Source organism: Lytechinus variegatus, chromosome 4 (genome assembly GCF_018143015.1).
Source record: "Lytechinus variegatus isolate NC3 chromosome 4, Lvar_3.0, whole genome shotgun sequence".
NCBI lineage: Eukaryota > Metazoa > Echinodermata > Echinoidea > Temnopleuroida > Toxopneustidae > Lytechinus > Lytechinus variegatus.
The window spans coordinates 39,140,630-39,157,944 of NC_054743.1; the positions used below are offsets into that span (position 1 = coordinate 39,140,630).

General features: G+C 37.6%; 2 protein-coding genes and 1 long non-coding RNA gene across 3 annotated transcripts; 2 read left to right on the forward strand and 1 right to left on the reverse strand.

Moving 5' to 3' along the window:
* Window positions 1-543: 543 nt before the first annotated feature.
* LOC121412686 (U7 snRNA-associated Sm-like protein LSm10) lies at window positions 544-1,561 on the reverse strand. The gene has a single exon (XM_041605464.1). The coding sequence runs from the start codon at window positions 1,414-1,416 to the stop codon at window positions 1,048-1,050; it is 369 nt and encodes a 122-aa protein (XP_041461398.1). The 5' UTR covers window positions 1,417-1,561; the 3' UTR covers window positions 544-1,047.
* A 3,579-nt stretch (window positions 1,562-5,140) lies between these two features.
* On the forward strand, window positions 5,141-7,670 carry LOC121412688. The gene is made up of 3 exons (XR_005969651.1): window positions 5,141-5,226; window positions 5,950-6,077; window positions 7,596-7,670. It is a non-coding gene; the product is annotated as an uncharacterized LOC121412688 (long non-coding RNA).
* A 500-nt stretch (window positions 7,671-8,170) lies between these two features.
* LOC121412978 lies at window positions 8,171-16,405 on the forward strand. The gene is made up of 8 exons (XM_041605740.1): window positions 8,171-8,312; window positions 9,599-9,729; window positions 10,733-10,882; window positions 11,154-11,341; window positions 12,410-12,485; window positions 13,188-13,947; window positions 15,139-15,309; window positions 16,151-16,405. Exons 1-8 carry the CDS (start codon window positions 8,171-8,173, stop codon window positions 16,333-16,335), a joined length of 1,803 nt encoding a protein of 600 aa, XP_041461674.1. The 3' UTR covers window positions 16,336-16,405.
* The last annotated feature ends 910 nt before the right edge of the window (window positions 16,406-17,315 follow it).

The window sequence follows — 17,315 nt, forward strand, 5'->3', positions numbered from 1 at the left end:
TGTGCTGCGGGCGAGACAAAAAACGGAGGCCCCGGAGCGGGCTTATTGTAAAAAGGAGGGTCCTCGGAACGGGCTTCGGAACTACAATTTTGTGAAAACAGGGGTCCTTGGAACAGATCGCCAGCAAGTGAGTACGTGCGTATGCACCCCTATGGAACGGGCAAGCGTGCATTGTGCAGCTAGCGCGGCCTCCGCCAGGTGCGCTCGCACAGAGACGATGGTCGGACAGCGCTCGGGGGCCGCTTTTCACCAAAAGCGCAGCAGATCAATGCGACGGAATGGCATAATGAAAAATATGCGAAGCTTTGGAGCGGATTTCTGTCTTATTTTTTTCTCGATAAGAAGAAAATGGTATGCCTTGGAGCGGCTTTCTTTGTTCTTTTTCTCAATATGACAAAAATTCTATGCCTTGGAACGGAAATTTGAGTGTAAAAATGGGGGTCCCCTCCGCGGCACATACCCACTATGCATTATATACTGAGTGCCCCCCCCCCCCCCCCCCGGGAAAATGCCCTGAGGAAAAAAAACATTACTGAGGGTGCTAGGTGACTCTCTTAGCTACATGTACATGTAGATATTAAACAATATAAAAATTCAAATTCTCACAAAGGATTAACAGCTGACAAAATGACTTGTACACTTGATTGGAGTGTTTGGCCTCGAGTATGATTTACATTATTGAACCTTTATCAGAGGCAAAGGTTGGCAAAAGACAAGGTTCAGAATTTCAGGAAATAAAGTACCTTGAAATGGTTAACATTTTTCATCAGATTGCCAAAACAACATCTGCCACAGTAAAAAAAACTACACTCATTTTTCTTTTTCACATCTGTATGGAAGATTTGATGCAGTTGTAGATCTTCAACACTTTCTTGGAAGCTCAAGACATGTTCTCATTCCCAAATGATAAGGTCCAATAAGTTTAACTATTCCTCAACACTTAAATACATTGTAAACCCTGTTCTCGATCCTGGGCTGTGTAGAACTAATAAGCCTGCTGAATCACTTGGAATATGATCATCTTGGCTTGAATTGATCAGTCACAAGTCAAAGCTTTAATGGTGGTTTCTTGCGACCTCCTGACATACTCCCTGGTGCTGGTTTTCGGGGATTCATCGACATCAACTGCCGCTTCATAGCCTTCACCATGTTGATGTCATCTGGAATTTGCACATAGCGAACAAGGCTTGCCTGGACGAAGAACGAGTCCATGTGCATTTTCTCTCCATCCATGTTCACAAACAGAACCTTGGACATTGTCACATTCATAAAACCATCAACGTCATCCACGTAGCCAGTCGCTGAACATTCATTTCTGAGTTCCACAGTTGTGATGCGGCCAACTACCGCACGAAGAAGACAAACCAGCGTATGTCTGGCTTTGTATTTCTCTCTCATGGATAGTGTGTTTGCCATTTTTCTGGGTAACTGGTTGTAATCTTCAGTCTAGTTCAGGTGCACTCGGGTTGGATGCACTAGTAATTTCACTACACAAATTAGTCAAGCTCACTGCACAGAGACTGAGCTCAGTGAGTTAGATGAAATTATGAGTGTCACTGTCAGGCAGAAAAGGAGAACTCCAGTCGATCTTGATGTGACTGGTCATTCAACAAAGCATAAGAAATGACACCCGAATTCTTACAAAGCAAAAATATCGAGCGACAATATAGAGAAGTGTTTGATCCCCAACGAGTCAAAATAAGCTGGATGTTGGATAATTATATTTTTTGCACAAGATGAAAACAAAATGTACGACGCGCCGTGGCGTTATCAGGTGATACGGTACATCACGTGATAAGTTGCAAGCAGGATCGGGGATTCCCCGAATGTTCGTCTGGTTCGATATATGGCGCGTGAATTTGAGTGAATGAGTTGATGTTGAAAAAATTTCTTCAATCAAATGACGAGAAATAAAGTGATTTCCACAAGTGAAACATACACTGCCAAGCAAGGATCTCGTAATTTGTAGTCAGATACATCGGGGCAAGGGACCTGCAAAGTCCATGTCCATGAACTGTGCAATTTTTGTAAATGCAACGTGGAAATCGGCACTTGGAAGTTGAACGCGAATGAAAATGGACCAGTTTCCAGCACACGACTCCCCCTTGAACTCTGGCGGACGAAACACAAGCGAAGACCCCTTGCATTCTGGCCTTTTGAACTGGCTCTGCGATGCTACTCTGATTGGTGGTGGTGGTTTTGCATCTAGAAGGAATTCTGGAAAGATGGTAAATCCTGAATTATTTGCTATTTTGGACTATAAAAATTCAAATGATTTTTTTTATGCCTGGAAATTGAATCATGTGAATCGTGACTTATTTTCAATCATTATAGGCCTACGGTAAATACTAAATTATAGGGTGTCTGGAGAAAAAAAATATATATTTCTTATTTTAAGAAAATAAATATAACATTTTCTTTGTGAATTTGAAGAAAAATTACCTTCAGACTGACAGAAATGTACCATTTTTAAAAAAAATCCAATTGGCTGAAAAAAGAAGAATGAAAAAGGTCAATTTCCCTGGGGGGGATGGACCACTTCCATTCACGAGTGGATATCATGCGCAACCATGAGATCTTAAAAAGCACCCGGTATTTTTCATATTCTGAAAATGCTCCCCTTAACAAGTATTGGCGTGTGAAACCGTACCCTCAACAAGTGATGGAAACAAAACGATACTATTAATTAGTATTTATATAATATTGACTGGCCTTGAGGGAGATACCAAATATATTTCCCAAACTAGTCTCATATTGCCCCGAGTCGAAGACTCCCCCCCCCCCCCCCCCGGGTCAATTTTCAGCATTTCTCTGCCATAAACTGTAGTTAAGAAAGGGACACACACAAATCCAAATTTTTAGCTTCCGAGAGCTGTTAAGTGTCATAAATTCATTATTGATGCCAAAAACTTGTCCATAAAGAGTCCAATAGGATTTTTTATGCTCTTTCTGATGGTATGATTTTTATAAAGATTTGGAAACCAGATCACAATGAAAAATTGCTACAAAGTGAAAAAAATCTCTCTTTCCATCCATGCCAAACACAAGTTAATAGATTCAGATCACATTTTTCTAGCAGCCTGAATTTCTCGAAAAATGTGCCATATTTTCCCCTAAATCAGCCTGTTTTATGCTGACACTTTTCAATGTGGCTTCAGACACCTTAATCATTTAGTGTACTACAATCTAACTCCAACCCGAGTCTCAATCTAAGGTAGCAGGTTCGTCTAGAAACTGAGATAGGACAGGTCTATTTGAAAGCAAAACCTTCAGTCTCGGTGATGTGCAGTTGACTTGGTTGTTTCCCTGAACTGTTGAACTCTTTACTTGGCCTAGACCAAAAGATTCAGTCTCTGTATTTTGGTTGTTCTGCTGAACTGCGTTGGCTCCACTCACGAGTCACCAGTACATATTGGGGATTATAGTAAAATGTCAAAAATTGTTAAATAAATCCCCAGAAGCGACGGTTATTCCTGTCTAACTTGGCCTAGGTCCAAGAATGTGATGATGGACAAAATTTCAGAATTTGTTTTTATATAGATCCCCAAAAAAGAATGTTAACAGACTCTAGTTGGATACAAGAATTCTCAATCATGACTTTCAACCTAACGCCAGTAAATTATTTATCCAGCAAAGCGGCAGAGCTTTCTAGAATAAGGTTAATCATGCTACCGGTAATTGAAATCCTTGATTTTTATTTTTCTGTGCATGTTTTATGTAGATTGAGAAAAGAGAAGAGGAATCACTGAGTAAACTATTGGGTAAGAGATTTCTAAGGTCATATTAATTGTATTGGAATATTTTTAAAGCAATCATTGATGGTTTTCTGAAATTTATTAAAGTCTAATGCATTCATTTCTTGAATTCTTGGAGAGTTTATTTTATTGAAAATCATATGTAGTAATTGCATGCATGCTCATTGTAAATAATTGTGTGAAAACACAAGTAACCTTGACAGAACATAATTCAAACTACCAAACTTTCATAAGATAATATTTCAGTTCTAAAAAGATTGCCAGTGAAAAAGAATTAGTTTGGCTTCCTTGATTTTCTATCAAGATCATCAGTACAATCACAATTAATTTGTTTCCCACATTAGGCCTACCCTAAATAGATTACAGTTTCATTAATTTGAATCAAATATAAATTAACTTTATGTATGGGAACTTCAGATTAGAATTTTATTTCATACTTTACATGTATAGGCCTATACAGTTTACATTATCCTCTTCTTTTTCTCTGGTATGATGATACACCAACCTGGTGGACTGTACTTTAACGGATGATGATGATGATGATATTCCTTCTCTCGTTTTCTTCGTTTTCCTCCTCCCCTTCCCATTTTCCTCCCCATCCTCCAGCTCCTTCCACTTCCCATTCTCACTACCTCTCTTTCTTTCTCATCCCTTGACCTCTTCTCCATCTTTGGTCTCCTCTTCCTCATACATTTTTCTTACAAACTGATTTGTGTAATAATAATAACTTGTCATGAATTTTCTTTTCATGATGCTTCATATCAGGCCTTCCACTCACAGAGACTCACCTCCAGGATGTTCTCAGTGCAACATGCAAACATGTGATTAACAATCTAAGGAGATCAGGCAAGCATGGACCACAAGGTGTGGTAGGGTTAAGTCGTCCTATAATCCACCAAGTCTTCAGAAGAGGTAAGCTGAGGAAATCTTAGCTGCAATGGGTTGATTTAAGTGGTAAAAATTTGAACAATTAAACAAAAAATAAAAGTTTCAAATCATGCACAAAAGGATGTTTGAAAACCATCCCACGTGGAGTCTTCATTTGCCATTCCAATATGTTTTTTTTTATAAAATGCATAATTTTTGAGAAATCATAAAAAGAACATTAATTTACTTCTCATTGTTACCATTCAAGCGGAAAGGTGTACTTCAATTTATTATTTGTTTTTAAGTTTTCTTGTTAATTCAATTCAAATTTTAAAAGTTATGTACTTTTTTTTTTTTTCATTGAATTGAATTTAAACTCTTAGCCTGATTGAACATTTTTGTTAAGGGGGGGGGGGTGATAATTATTCTCAGTAACATTGTTAGCATGGGTTAGTTATATGTTTCAATAAAGCGTATGAATGTGATTTTGACATCAAACCTAAACCTTTTCCCCCTTTAGTCTTCAGGTTTTTGTATGGTGAGGAGGCTCCACGAGAAAATGACATCACCACCGTGATTCAGAAGATTTCCAATAAATCATCAGGTAAATTCAACATATTTGAAGTATGCTTCTAACTTATTATGTACAGTGCCTTTCAGAGTACAGAAGGAGGTCATCTCATAATATAATTCACAATACTATACAAGAATTTATTTGGAATATTTGTAACAAATTACTTTACAGTATAAGAAGCCTCCATGTTAAGTGCTTGTAGTTGTAGGCCCCAAATAATTCCTACATATAAGGTTATTGAAATTTGAGAATCAATAGCTTGGCAAGTAACAAGCTTCACAGACATATATGCAAGTGCTTCCATTTATGAAGAATATTTTTCAATTTTAATTCCAGGGGATGCCGTTTTCTTGTTACAGTATTTGTGTCTTTCTTTGATTAGCAATGTCTTCTCTTAGTCAATAAGATACCAGCTTGTGAATTGCTAATGAATAAAATTACATTTGATGTTGATTTTGTTTTGTTTTCTGTGATCTTTTGTTGTCACATTGTACAAGGCCCTGCGACTTTATTTATGTGAAGTTCCCCATAAATCATTTTCAACTTTGGTTATGAATTCTTTAATTTCGGTATGTATTATTGTTATTTTAATAATTGTGTATAATGTTAGAACTGAATTGTATCAAATAGAATTGAATCTTCCCGTTGGTATTGACATTTTATCCGGATTTTCTGAATTTTTTTTTATTAGAGTGAACAAGAGAACGGATAACAAATATTAGTGCATATCAAATTATTTTTCTTTCATGATAGATTTGAATGGTGTTATTAGCCAAGTAGTTCTCCTGGGTTTGATGTGGATGGCATGCTGTTTGATGCAAAGATGGTCAGTGGAACTTCAGCTTGGCTATATAGAACAGATGCTACAGACAAATGATGAGGTAAGTTAATATCTTTTTTATGGACATGCTTTAGTTTTCTGTGGTACATATACAGTTTACATAAGCCTTATCAAAAGTTGAATGTGAAAAATTGGATGGTTGAAAAATATGCAGATGATATATCGGGCTTTACGAATTTGAGAATGATCAGAAAGTATAGTGGGAATCCGAGGTTGGGCTGGCAATCACTATTTTCTCCGAGGAAAATAGTTATTATTGCCAGTCCGACCGAGGATTAATAATTCCCTCTATCCTTTCGAAGGAAAATCCTGATATATTTGTTTTATCTCTCTTTAACTTGTAGACCTAGTCCTTGCGTCATGGTCTGGTGGTTCTGATTCTCGCCTTTGAAACAGGGTCGTGGGTTCGAATCCTAGCCATGGCGTGTTTTCCTTCAGCAAGAAATTTATCCACACTGCTGCAAGCTAAAGTCGGGGTAATAATAGCAGCGCTTTGTATCCTCAGGCAAAAAGCGCCTTATAAATCCAGCTATTATTATTATCATTATCTAGACCAATTCTTACGTTGCCGGACCTAGTCCCACAATAGGCCTTTCGAGCTAATGCCAAGCCATTCCTGGGTAGATTGCTCGCGGCATCTACCCTACTGCAGTTAATGAGAGGTCCACTGCACTGCGCCGCTACAGTTGCACTCAAATCAAAATCAACTTGTAAATACGCAGGCTAACTAATGGATCTTGACTCACCTTGTTACTTGTAAGGTATAAGTGGAATAATCCTGTATGAAAGGCCGTTATGGAATCAAATTTTCTGCATGATAATCTTGACCTGATTCCACACTGTTTTTTTATTTTCAGATTGTGGGTAAATGCCGGTAATTTAAGTGAGAGCTTGTATTTTATTTTATTTATTTTGGGAGATATTGGGTCAGGGAGCATGCGCAGTTCAATGTTGAGAGAACATATCGAGCATGAGCATGCGCAGTTCTCCCCATGATAGTATATCGAAAAATATACGGAGCTAGAAGAAAACTATACAGAGCTCCTTGCAGCGATGTGCTTTTCTATTGAAATTATACTTTGTCACATGATTGCAAAATGACCAATCGTTTATCAAGAATACTCATGAATATTCATAAGAGGGATTCAATATGTTACTATCAGTATACCAAACTGATCAAGTAGATATCGAGTCTATTGGAGCTTACTGTTATGTACTCTGGCTACAGAGATGGCCCCCATTGTTGCCCATTTACAAAGGGCTTGATTATGATGACTTTGCATTCATGATAACTACCTTGGGGAAAAGCAGCCATTCAAAATCAAGGTTTCCATGGTTTCCATAATCTGAAATCATGAAACAGGTGCCTGAACTCTGCTACAATTCAATGATCAATATTGATTCATAACAAATTGAATGAGTAAACTGCAAGTAAATGGATAAAACTGGGAATGGATGAAACAAGAAAGTCAAAGTGGCAACATTTGTAAGATGGTATTAAATTAACTTCATTGATTTATCTATGAATTAATTGATAAATGCTTAATATTTTTTTCAGAGTCAGAGACATAGCCGAGTACAAGCACAAGATTCAACTCATCACCAACATCAGACTGCAACAGAGAATTCGGGTAAGGCCATGAAGCTGGTCTCACTAAATAGTTTTCATCATCAGTTACCATAGTAACAGTCAGGGACTAGCACTTCTTGGTCAATTAAAACTAGTTCTGACAACTTTCATGAATTGGTGTTCTGAATCCATTCCCAAATATTTGCAAATTGAGAATATCTGCACAACAAGATGTGTGTGAATTACTTTTTCTTGTAACGCATTGGTTAGATATTCTGTCAGAGCACGTTGCATGTCTTGGTGAAAATATATGCAAAAAATTGTATTTGCTATTTTACCAAGCAATTATATGTCAATGTCGTCTTTGGAGATATTTATGATCAATCAGAGGAATGGAGATGTTATTAAATAATGTGATAAGCGCTTTACAAGATCTGTTATTATTGTTATTATTATTATTATTGTAATTATTAATATTATTAATATATTTATAATTGTAATTATTAATGTCCATATGTTGTATATAACATAACATAAATTGTTTTTTTATTTCAGGTTTCAGAATGCAGTTCAGAGGGATTATAAGCTACCTTAGATTATGTTCTTTGGTTCAAGCCAAAGAATGGGTCAACTGTGTTGAGATCATCAATAAAGAGCTACATTCTATACCGCATCAACTACAGGATCAAGTCCAGTATATAAGAGGTCAGTTGAAAAAAATGAAAATCCATATTTTATTGTTCGAAATGAAATCTGAAACAGAAATACTCTGAAAATTATTTTCACCTAATTGATCGCGGGCCAAGCAGCCATTGTGCAGTGCCAGATCGACGTAGCTCTATGCCTTGAATCATGGAACAGCAAACAGGGTGGCAGCAACTCCCATCTTTAGCATGTTTTGGACTGACGCGACTGGGGCTTGAACTCCCAACCTCCCAGTTGTGAGACAGATGTTCTACCAACTGAGCTGACACGCCAGTAATATAGAGCTCGGTGAATAAAACATATAATAGGTCTGTATTGACTAGGTCATGTCAATAGTGCTATTCTACCACACCACCTTGCCATAGACTGCAGATTTTGTGTACATAATAACACATATTTCATCATGTATATTATAAGAAATATCCAAATATACATGTAAATATGCTCTTTTGGAAAATGGGGTTTAATTCAAACTTACATGAAGCACAATATTATTTTAAAAATTATACATAGTCTGTGGCATTGTACCATGGTAAATTGAAACCAATGTTGTGAATTCTGGCCAAAGAGATCAAAGTAATTTGTTCAGTTAAATGTAGCTGTCTATACATCATTTAATTCAGACCTCTTGATTGGATCACTTCATAGGGCCTAGAAGTCGGTGTTGATTCCTCCTCAAAAGTTCTTTTTTGTGGTTTTGAATAATTCTGATGGTCTTATGTAATCACTGAAAGTTTGAATCCACTCCAACAAGAAGTCGATTTGGATAAATAGAGAAATAAACAAGCATCATGTGTGTTTTTATTTGTTTTATTGATATTCATTTGTTGTTGGAATGGATTTGGCCATTAATTAATACGAAAGGAGTAAGGAAGGATGGGAGAAGGATGTGAAAGGGAGAGGAGACCAACAAAAAAATTGTATTTATACCATTTCCCTCTTATTTTCTACCCTCCCTTTCAACTTGTTATTTTGACAAATTGTGGTGAAATTTGCCCTGCCCCAGGAGTTTTCAGCCTCTGTATGATAGTTTAGACTTACATGTACTTGAACTTTTGTGACATTCTGGGGGCAATTTGATTTGCCCTTTGATTCCATTAACATTGTCCGATGTATGCCCATTATCTCAAATACATGAGAATTTCAATTAATGTAGAATATGAAATGGTGATATGTATTGTTGTTTTCTTCATATTAATAATCAAACCATTTAGGGTACAAGCGCAAGTAATACCATAGTAAAAAAAAGATCGAAATTTTACAAGGATGTCATCTCTCTTCTCCAGCCTTCTGTCTATATCACCATGGCAACTTCACTGAAGCCTTAGATGCCTGTCAGCGTCTGACTGAGATTATCTCCAAAGATTGTGTCTCTGTCCAAGTATACAACCTTATGGGATGCTGTCTTAGGCAAATGGTGAGATCTGTCTTCCTGTTGGTGATGTAACACTGATAACAAATATTATCAATAGATAGACATTTACCAGGATTTAAGAAAGTATAGGAGGGAATTATTCATCCAAGGTTGGACTGGCAAGGGGGGGGGGCATCGCCTGTCCAAATGAGGATGAATAATTCTCATTTATAGTTTTGAACCTTTTTTAAGTTTGGAAAATTAAATCTTGGTACATGAAATCTAGTCATAGTTTTGCTGTATCCACAGTCTTGATCAAATTTGTTCAGCCACTGCGGTCAGTGGAATCTGATTAGCGTCTACAACCTTACATTACCAGGGAGAAAACCTGTTTCTCATGTGTACCCCAGTGATGTAATAGTGTAGAAATTAATCTGATCCCATCAAGCCCAGTGGCTGACCAAAAGCTCTAGGCAATTTAATATTCCATAATATTTTTTTGGGGGGGGATTCTATCATTGGATATTTAGATATTTAGTTAACTATTGAATGAGCAAGCATGATGGTGAATTGTTGTCACCCAGATGAGCATGAATTTTATCTTAATCAAATGCATGTATACAGTAGAAAAAAAATACCGGCCATTACTCATTTGAAGTGGATGTCTTGAATTTAGGGTCAAGTATCAGTTCATTTGCAGTGTGCGCTAGATGATCGGAAGGCATGCTATGTGTTTAGTGGTTTAATTGAAAAAGCATGTGGAATCTTTGTAATGCATTATTCTCTCTGGAAACCACCTGAATATCTGTCAGCTGTCTCTATACCAACGAAAAATTCAAGAGGACCTTTCACGTCGACTGCCTCAGTAGATGATGGATGGAAAAGCGAGCAAATGCCATGTCTATATACAGAGGAGAAACTTGAGAAGCTCCCTCGCATCCACTTGTGAGTCAGCCAGAATGCCCTTGCCAGGATCGAGTCCAAACTCAGATTCTCTGTATATAGACTCGAAGTAAGACTGTGATGGTGTAAAATATTTTATACTTCCTCTCACTCTTGCTATCAGGGCAAACCTCATATGGCACAGCAGCAGTTCAGGAAAGCTCTTACAAGCTGTTCAATCATTCCACCACCCTCCCTCTTCAACCTGTCTGTCACCTATAGAGATCTGGGGGATGAAGATGCAGAAGTGAAATCTCTCCGTCTGTTAGTAAAGGTCAGTATATTTTCTCTCCTTTCAGGCATGAAAGTCAATGGATGGTGTGATTTTTCATTAGTTAAAGAAAATCTGTGAAAGGAGGTAAGTTCAAAAGAGATAAATGTCTGATATAGAGTACACTATGGATGACCGATCTCTAGGATTTAACACGGGGCAGTGACGTCACGCTAAGGTTGCTGATGCTTAATGTCACACAGACGTAAGTCAGTCCTCTGTTACATATATTATAGGCCCTTGTGTTAGAACCAGACTGCTGTTATCTTTATAGGCCCTTGCGTTAGACCAGACTGCAGATGAGAATGGAGATGATACCTTTATCAGTCCTAGTCCTGCATGGCCACCAGTGCTGCTACTTCCAGTTTCTTGGACAAAGGAAAGGTCTGATCACCCTATGCAATCCTTTGATTACTGGACTGGGGTCTATGTCCTGGCAAAGCGTAGCCATGATCTTAACCAGTGAGTATTTTGTAGCCTGGAGGGTGTTTCATAAAGCTGTTCATAAGTAAAGAGCGACTTTAAGAATGACTGGTGAACCTTTCTAACACACTAAATAATCACCAATGAAAATTTAATGATGAATATCATTTACCACAAGAAAGGATCACCAGTCGTTCTTAAAGTCACTCTTGACTTACAAACAGCTTTATGAAATGGCCCCTGGCCCATCAATGGGATTAGGCACCACCCCCCCCCAAAAAAAAAAAAATGTTGTTTGCCATAACCTGACCAGCCTTTGCTAAATCTGCTAAATCATATTTTTATTTGAATAGGACCCCCCCCAAAAAAAAAAAGTGCTGCCCAACCATGATTTTAATTGTTTGCCGAATTATTATTTTTTTTTTTTACTGGTGAATGACAAGTTCAATGTTCATCCATGACATGGGTAAGGAGAAAAAAAAAAAAAACTGACTGACCCATTTTGTTTTACCTCCATTATGGCAAACAAATATTTTTTAGGCATTACTATGTGTTTGGTTTCTCGCAATCCAGTATTAATTTCCTGTATGTTAATGTCACAAGAGTTGTTCTTAATCCTGTCTTTCATCTTGTTGTAACACATCGAGTTCTCAGAATTGCACAATAACCTACCCGTATGGATCAAGGAGATCCCCATGCTAAACATTTTTTCTCACAACTGTTATAGGTTATGTTCCGGAGCTTCATAGTCTGGATGATTGTTACATCATAACACTGGGTGCTTATGGCAAACAAATATTAATAATTTAGTGTGCTGCTATAGTCTTCACAAAATAATAAAATAAAAAAACAGCAAGGCTCCACATCACAGAAATGGTATTGCAATCGAGATCTGCCTAATATCGAGGGAGCATATCATGAAACGAGTTGTCAGTGATTTTCACTGACTATTTGTTATAAGCTACTGAAATCCTTGCATCTGATTGGGTGACAGCAATTTAGTCAATGAAAATCACTGATTATTTGCTTCATGAAACTCTCCCCAACAAGCATGATGAACTTGGATCACTGCCGTTATTGCTGTTCATCTTGTATCTAATTCTGCAGGACTGACATTGCTGTTGATATGTTTATGGCCTTGCTCTCTGACGTTGTACTACTTGAAAGCAGCTCTCTGGCCTTTGTAAGTTTCTTCAGTTTCATTATTAACTACATTAGTCATTGCAATACAAGCCTGAAAAAATGTGGTTGTCATCAACTAAAGCATTAGACCATGAAAGTAGGATAGGTTGATATTTGCCTAATTGAAAATTTCAGAAGCAAAAAAAAGGGGGGAGTTTGTACTGCCCTTCTTTACCCCTCATATGCCCTGTATTATTACTACTCTTACAAAGAGTTGTGATTAAATCAAATGAAGCTCAAATTGACATTGATCTCAAACTTAGTTAAGCACATAATTGAGATCAATCTTAATTTGAGTTTTCTTTTTTTGGTAATCGTAAGACAAATATTTTGAAAGCTAGAGAAATTTTAAGTAATTTGACGCCAATTCTACCAAAAGAATTTTTTTTTTTGTATGTCAGATGCTCATTTTTCCATTCTTCAGTTCATGAAATGCCCAAGTTATTACCATCTGAGAGCAATACAAATTTGTATATAAGAGCTACATGTGGTAAAGAGAGTCAAATAAGTTTATAAAGGTTCCACATTATAGATGTCGGCTGTACATATTTTATGGAATCGCTCTCAAGTGAAGAATAATTTTCATTCACATAAAATGTGCATTTGCAAAGTATTTTTATGGGAACATTTTATTCTATATAAAATTTTACTGGAAGAGAGTGGATATGTATTTGATCACGGATGGTTTTATCTATCTTTTCAGGATAGAGGCAGCCGAGGTAATTCACTCCTGCCTCCTCTGAAAACCATTTATTTGGATGCTGCCACTGCCCTCCTGAAGGCAGGCAAGACCCAGGAGGCACTGGCGGTGTGTGACAAGCTGTTGTCCAAATCATCTATCCTCCAACATGACAGCATACCAGATTCATCCTCTGCGATAGATGATGGTGAACCCAAGAGGCCGTCCCGCAGGTTCCCTTTCTTGGTGCCATGTGCAACACCGTCTTCCGAAGAGCGTTCCAAGGCAGAGAGGACTGCACACCCAGGCGACCAAGGAGGTGGGGATGGTAGGGATAAGAGTATACCTGAATGCAGTAGTGGTTCCGGTGGAGGTCACACCCTTGGACATAGCGGTGTTGGCCATCATGGGACCGACATGCAAGGTCCAAGAGGTTCTGGAGACACTGTAGGCAGAAGGAAGAGGCAGCGGGAGCAAGATGAGGCCGCAGCTGTCACAGGGGCTTCCCCAACAACACTTGAAAATCAGGTCCACATTGACTGTAGCAACTCAGATAATGGTAGACGAGAGGAGGAAGAGGATGAAACCTACACTGCACATGCTCTGATTCTGCAAGCACATTGCCTCTTCAAGGAACATAAAGCCGAGCTGGCCATGACAGAAGTTGATTGTGCTCTGGGAATTTTGCAGACCAGTAGAGCAGGAGTCGAGGTTGACCAATGGATGGAGGAGAATGAGGGCACAGATGATATCAGCAAGGCTAAGAGGAGAAGAATCGATTCAGGTAAAACATTTTTACTGTCTGCTAAAACTTGATCAATGTCAATTATCGTGTTATCACTATCAGTAATGATAATGGCAAATGGTACCCCACCCCTCCAAAAAACGCGGTTGATGTGATCAATTGGTGCATGATACAAAAAAATCTTTGATATTTCATCTTGTTAATTGCTCACTAGTTTAGGAAAGGAATTTCTCTTTATACCTCTGTACTGTTTTATTGAGTTTGTGCTGTTTCTTGTCCCATATAGTGTATGTATCAGTTTCATTCAGTTATTATCTTTCCAAGGCCAAGACAGTGATCTTTTAATTTCCTTTGCTTCAAATGGATGAGTCATCAACCCCTGCCACTTTTCACATCAGTTTAATGCTTCCAAAGGTGGTCTGTCCATCTGTTGAGGTATCAACTTAAACTTTGCTGATGTATGCATATGGGAGTGACATTGATTTGATTTAGGGTTAAGTGGTTGAAGGTCAAAGGTCGCAAAGATCATTATTTGGTAATTCTAGAAGTTTTGTGTGTAATAAATTTCTGATCTGTCATCTGCATGCAGTCAAGAATCTGTCTATTTAAAATTGTTTTGTCCCATATCCATATTCAAAGCGAATAGTTGGGATATTTCTAGTCATGTCCGTCGGGGGGGTGGGGGAATTATTTTCCCACATTCCAAAGATCTCGGCCATGTATTTATGAGATTGTGAAAAAAATTTGCATGATGGTAAAAATGACATAATCTGTAAGATTGCTTTAAATCTATTTATTCTATTTTACATTAATTATTCAAAGTAATGCACAAATCAAAGCAATAAACAAATTTATTTTTAAACTGTAATGTTAGTATTCTAATCATGAATAAACAAAATTGCTATTAAAAAAATGCTTCCTTCTACTGTAGGTATTTTATTATTTTTGAAATTTATTGTGTATTTCTTTTTTTTTTTTCTTTTTATATCTATTTATATTGGTTTTTATAAAAAAAAATGCAGAAAGGTAGGGGAGACACAATGCAAAGTTTAATTGATGTCAATTACCAGTTTTAAGGGAAGATCAATCTGATTTCATAGTCGTCTATGCCAGAATGTTTTTCTCATTTGTCTTGAATTTTATTTTTCTTTGCATTCTTGAGATAAAGGGCTTTTACATCCATTCTCTTCAAACATGTGGTAAAATTAATGTTTTTTTTCCAACATACAGCTTTTGATGGAATACCAGACAATAAAAGAAGCTCTTCATTGAATAACCAGTCAACACATTCATCAATCCTGAAATCGATTGCATATCAGCTCAAAGCATCAATTTTAATCAGTCAGAATCAGCTACATGATGCAATGAAAGTCGTCTTGCAAAGCCTCCAAAGCTGTCAAAGTAAGAAACATTTGTGGCTTTAGTTTGAAGTCTTATTAATCCTTCAAACATTTTTACTTTTCAGTACATATAGTAGGCCTGGATTTTAGTAAGAAGCTAATTTGTGGGTACAGTGTGAAGCCTTAACAATTTTTAAAAGCATTTTTACCTTTCACTTCTTAGTGTGGGAAAGATATTTGACTATTTCAGTAAGAAACTCATTTGTGGCGAATGCAAACCCTTATAATCCATAAAAAATTTTTTGCTGTTCAAAAGAAGTGAATTTTAGTACCCATTTACCTCGCCAAAGTTCAAGTATGTTGAATGGTGCCTTGCCAAATGATGTTAGTGCCGATGTGGGAATGAAACCTGAAGGTTGTAGTCTAGAGATATATCCATTAGGCCACTACACCTCTTACAAAATAGTGCTCCAATATTTATCCTAAAAAATGGGGCTCTTTCACTGAAATCTATGGGGTCATTTCAGTCAATGCCTATAATCAGCCTCTTATCTGGGTTTTGCAATTCATATTTATGGACTCACAGTAAAACAAATGATCAAATATCAGAATTCTCTTTCCATGGACATCAAAAAAGGAACTGGCTTTCGTTTCAGGCATTACGAGATACACTTATATTGCTGGACTTCAATAATAAATGCATATCATCCTATTGAACTCTTAGATGATATTTGTTGATAGATTACCGGTCTCTTACTTGCTTTCTTTCTCCATTTCATATTTTCACTCTATTTTTTTTCTTCTCTCTCATACACACCTCTCCCGATCTCGTTCCTCTCTCTTATCCACTCTTTCCCTTCATCTCTCTCACTCCCCCTCTCTCATCCCTATCTCATATGCAGACAATACAGATTCCTTGAGGACCCATGCAGTAATCCTGGAGAAGCTAAACAGAAAGGGTGAAGCTGTCAAAGCTTCGTCCAGACTAAAAGAAGCCAAAGCAGCATCTGGGACAGTCCACTCCCTCTCATCATGGTACAATGAAACCTGCTTACAAAACCCATGCAGTAATCCTGGAGAAGCTTGATAGAAAGGGTGAAACTGGCAAAGCTTGATCCAGACTAAAAGAAGCCAAAGCAGCATCTGGATGGTCCACTCCCTCTCATCAATGTACAATGAAATCTGCCTACAAAGACCATATAGTAATCCTGGAGAAGCTTGATAGAAGAGTAAAACTGTCAAAGCTTGGTCCAGACTAAACGAAGCCAAAGCAGAGTCTGTCCGGGATGGTCCACTCCTTCTCATCATTGTACAATGAAACCTGCCTACAAAGACCATAAAGTAATTAAAGTAATCCTGGAGAAGCTTGATAGAAAGTTGGAAGCTGTCAAAGCTTGGTCCAGACTAAAAGTAGCCAAAGCAGCGTCCAGGATGGTCCACTCCCTCTCAACATTGTACAATGAAACTTGCCTGTAAAGACCATACAGCAATCCTGGAGAAGCTTGATAGAAAGGGTGAAGCTGTCAAAGCTTGGTCCAGACTATAGAAGCCGAGGCAGCGTCCAGGACGGTTCACTCCCTCTCATTAATGTACAATGAAACCTGCCTACAAAGACCATATAGTAATCCTGGAGAAGCTTGATAGAAAGGGTGAAACTGTCAAACCTTGGTCCAGACGAAAGAAGCCAAAGCAGGCACCGAGGCCGTCCAGCTTCTGTCATCATTGCACAATGAAATCTCCATACCAAGACCAAGGGAAACAGTTGTAGTTGTGTAATTTTGACAGGAAGTCTTTATTGAGGGATTCCATCAGTGTGTGCTCCCATTAGAAACCATCTATTTAACGCCAGTAACTGATTTACAAACTGATTTTAGAAGAAAAACCATTTTGCATATTTTCTAATACTTAAAACAAATAGAATCACTTTATCTATGGTTGAGAATAATAATGGTAATCAGTAATATCAAAACTTTTAATAATCAATTTATACCCAAAAAAGGAAACAAAATCAAGCAAATGGAGGAAAAGGAGAGAACTGCATTCAGTTTTACATATAAAAAAAATGTT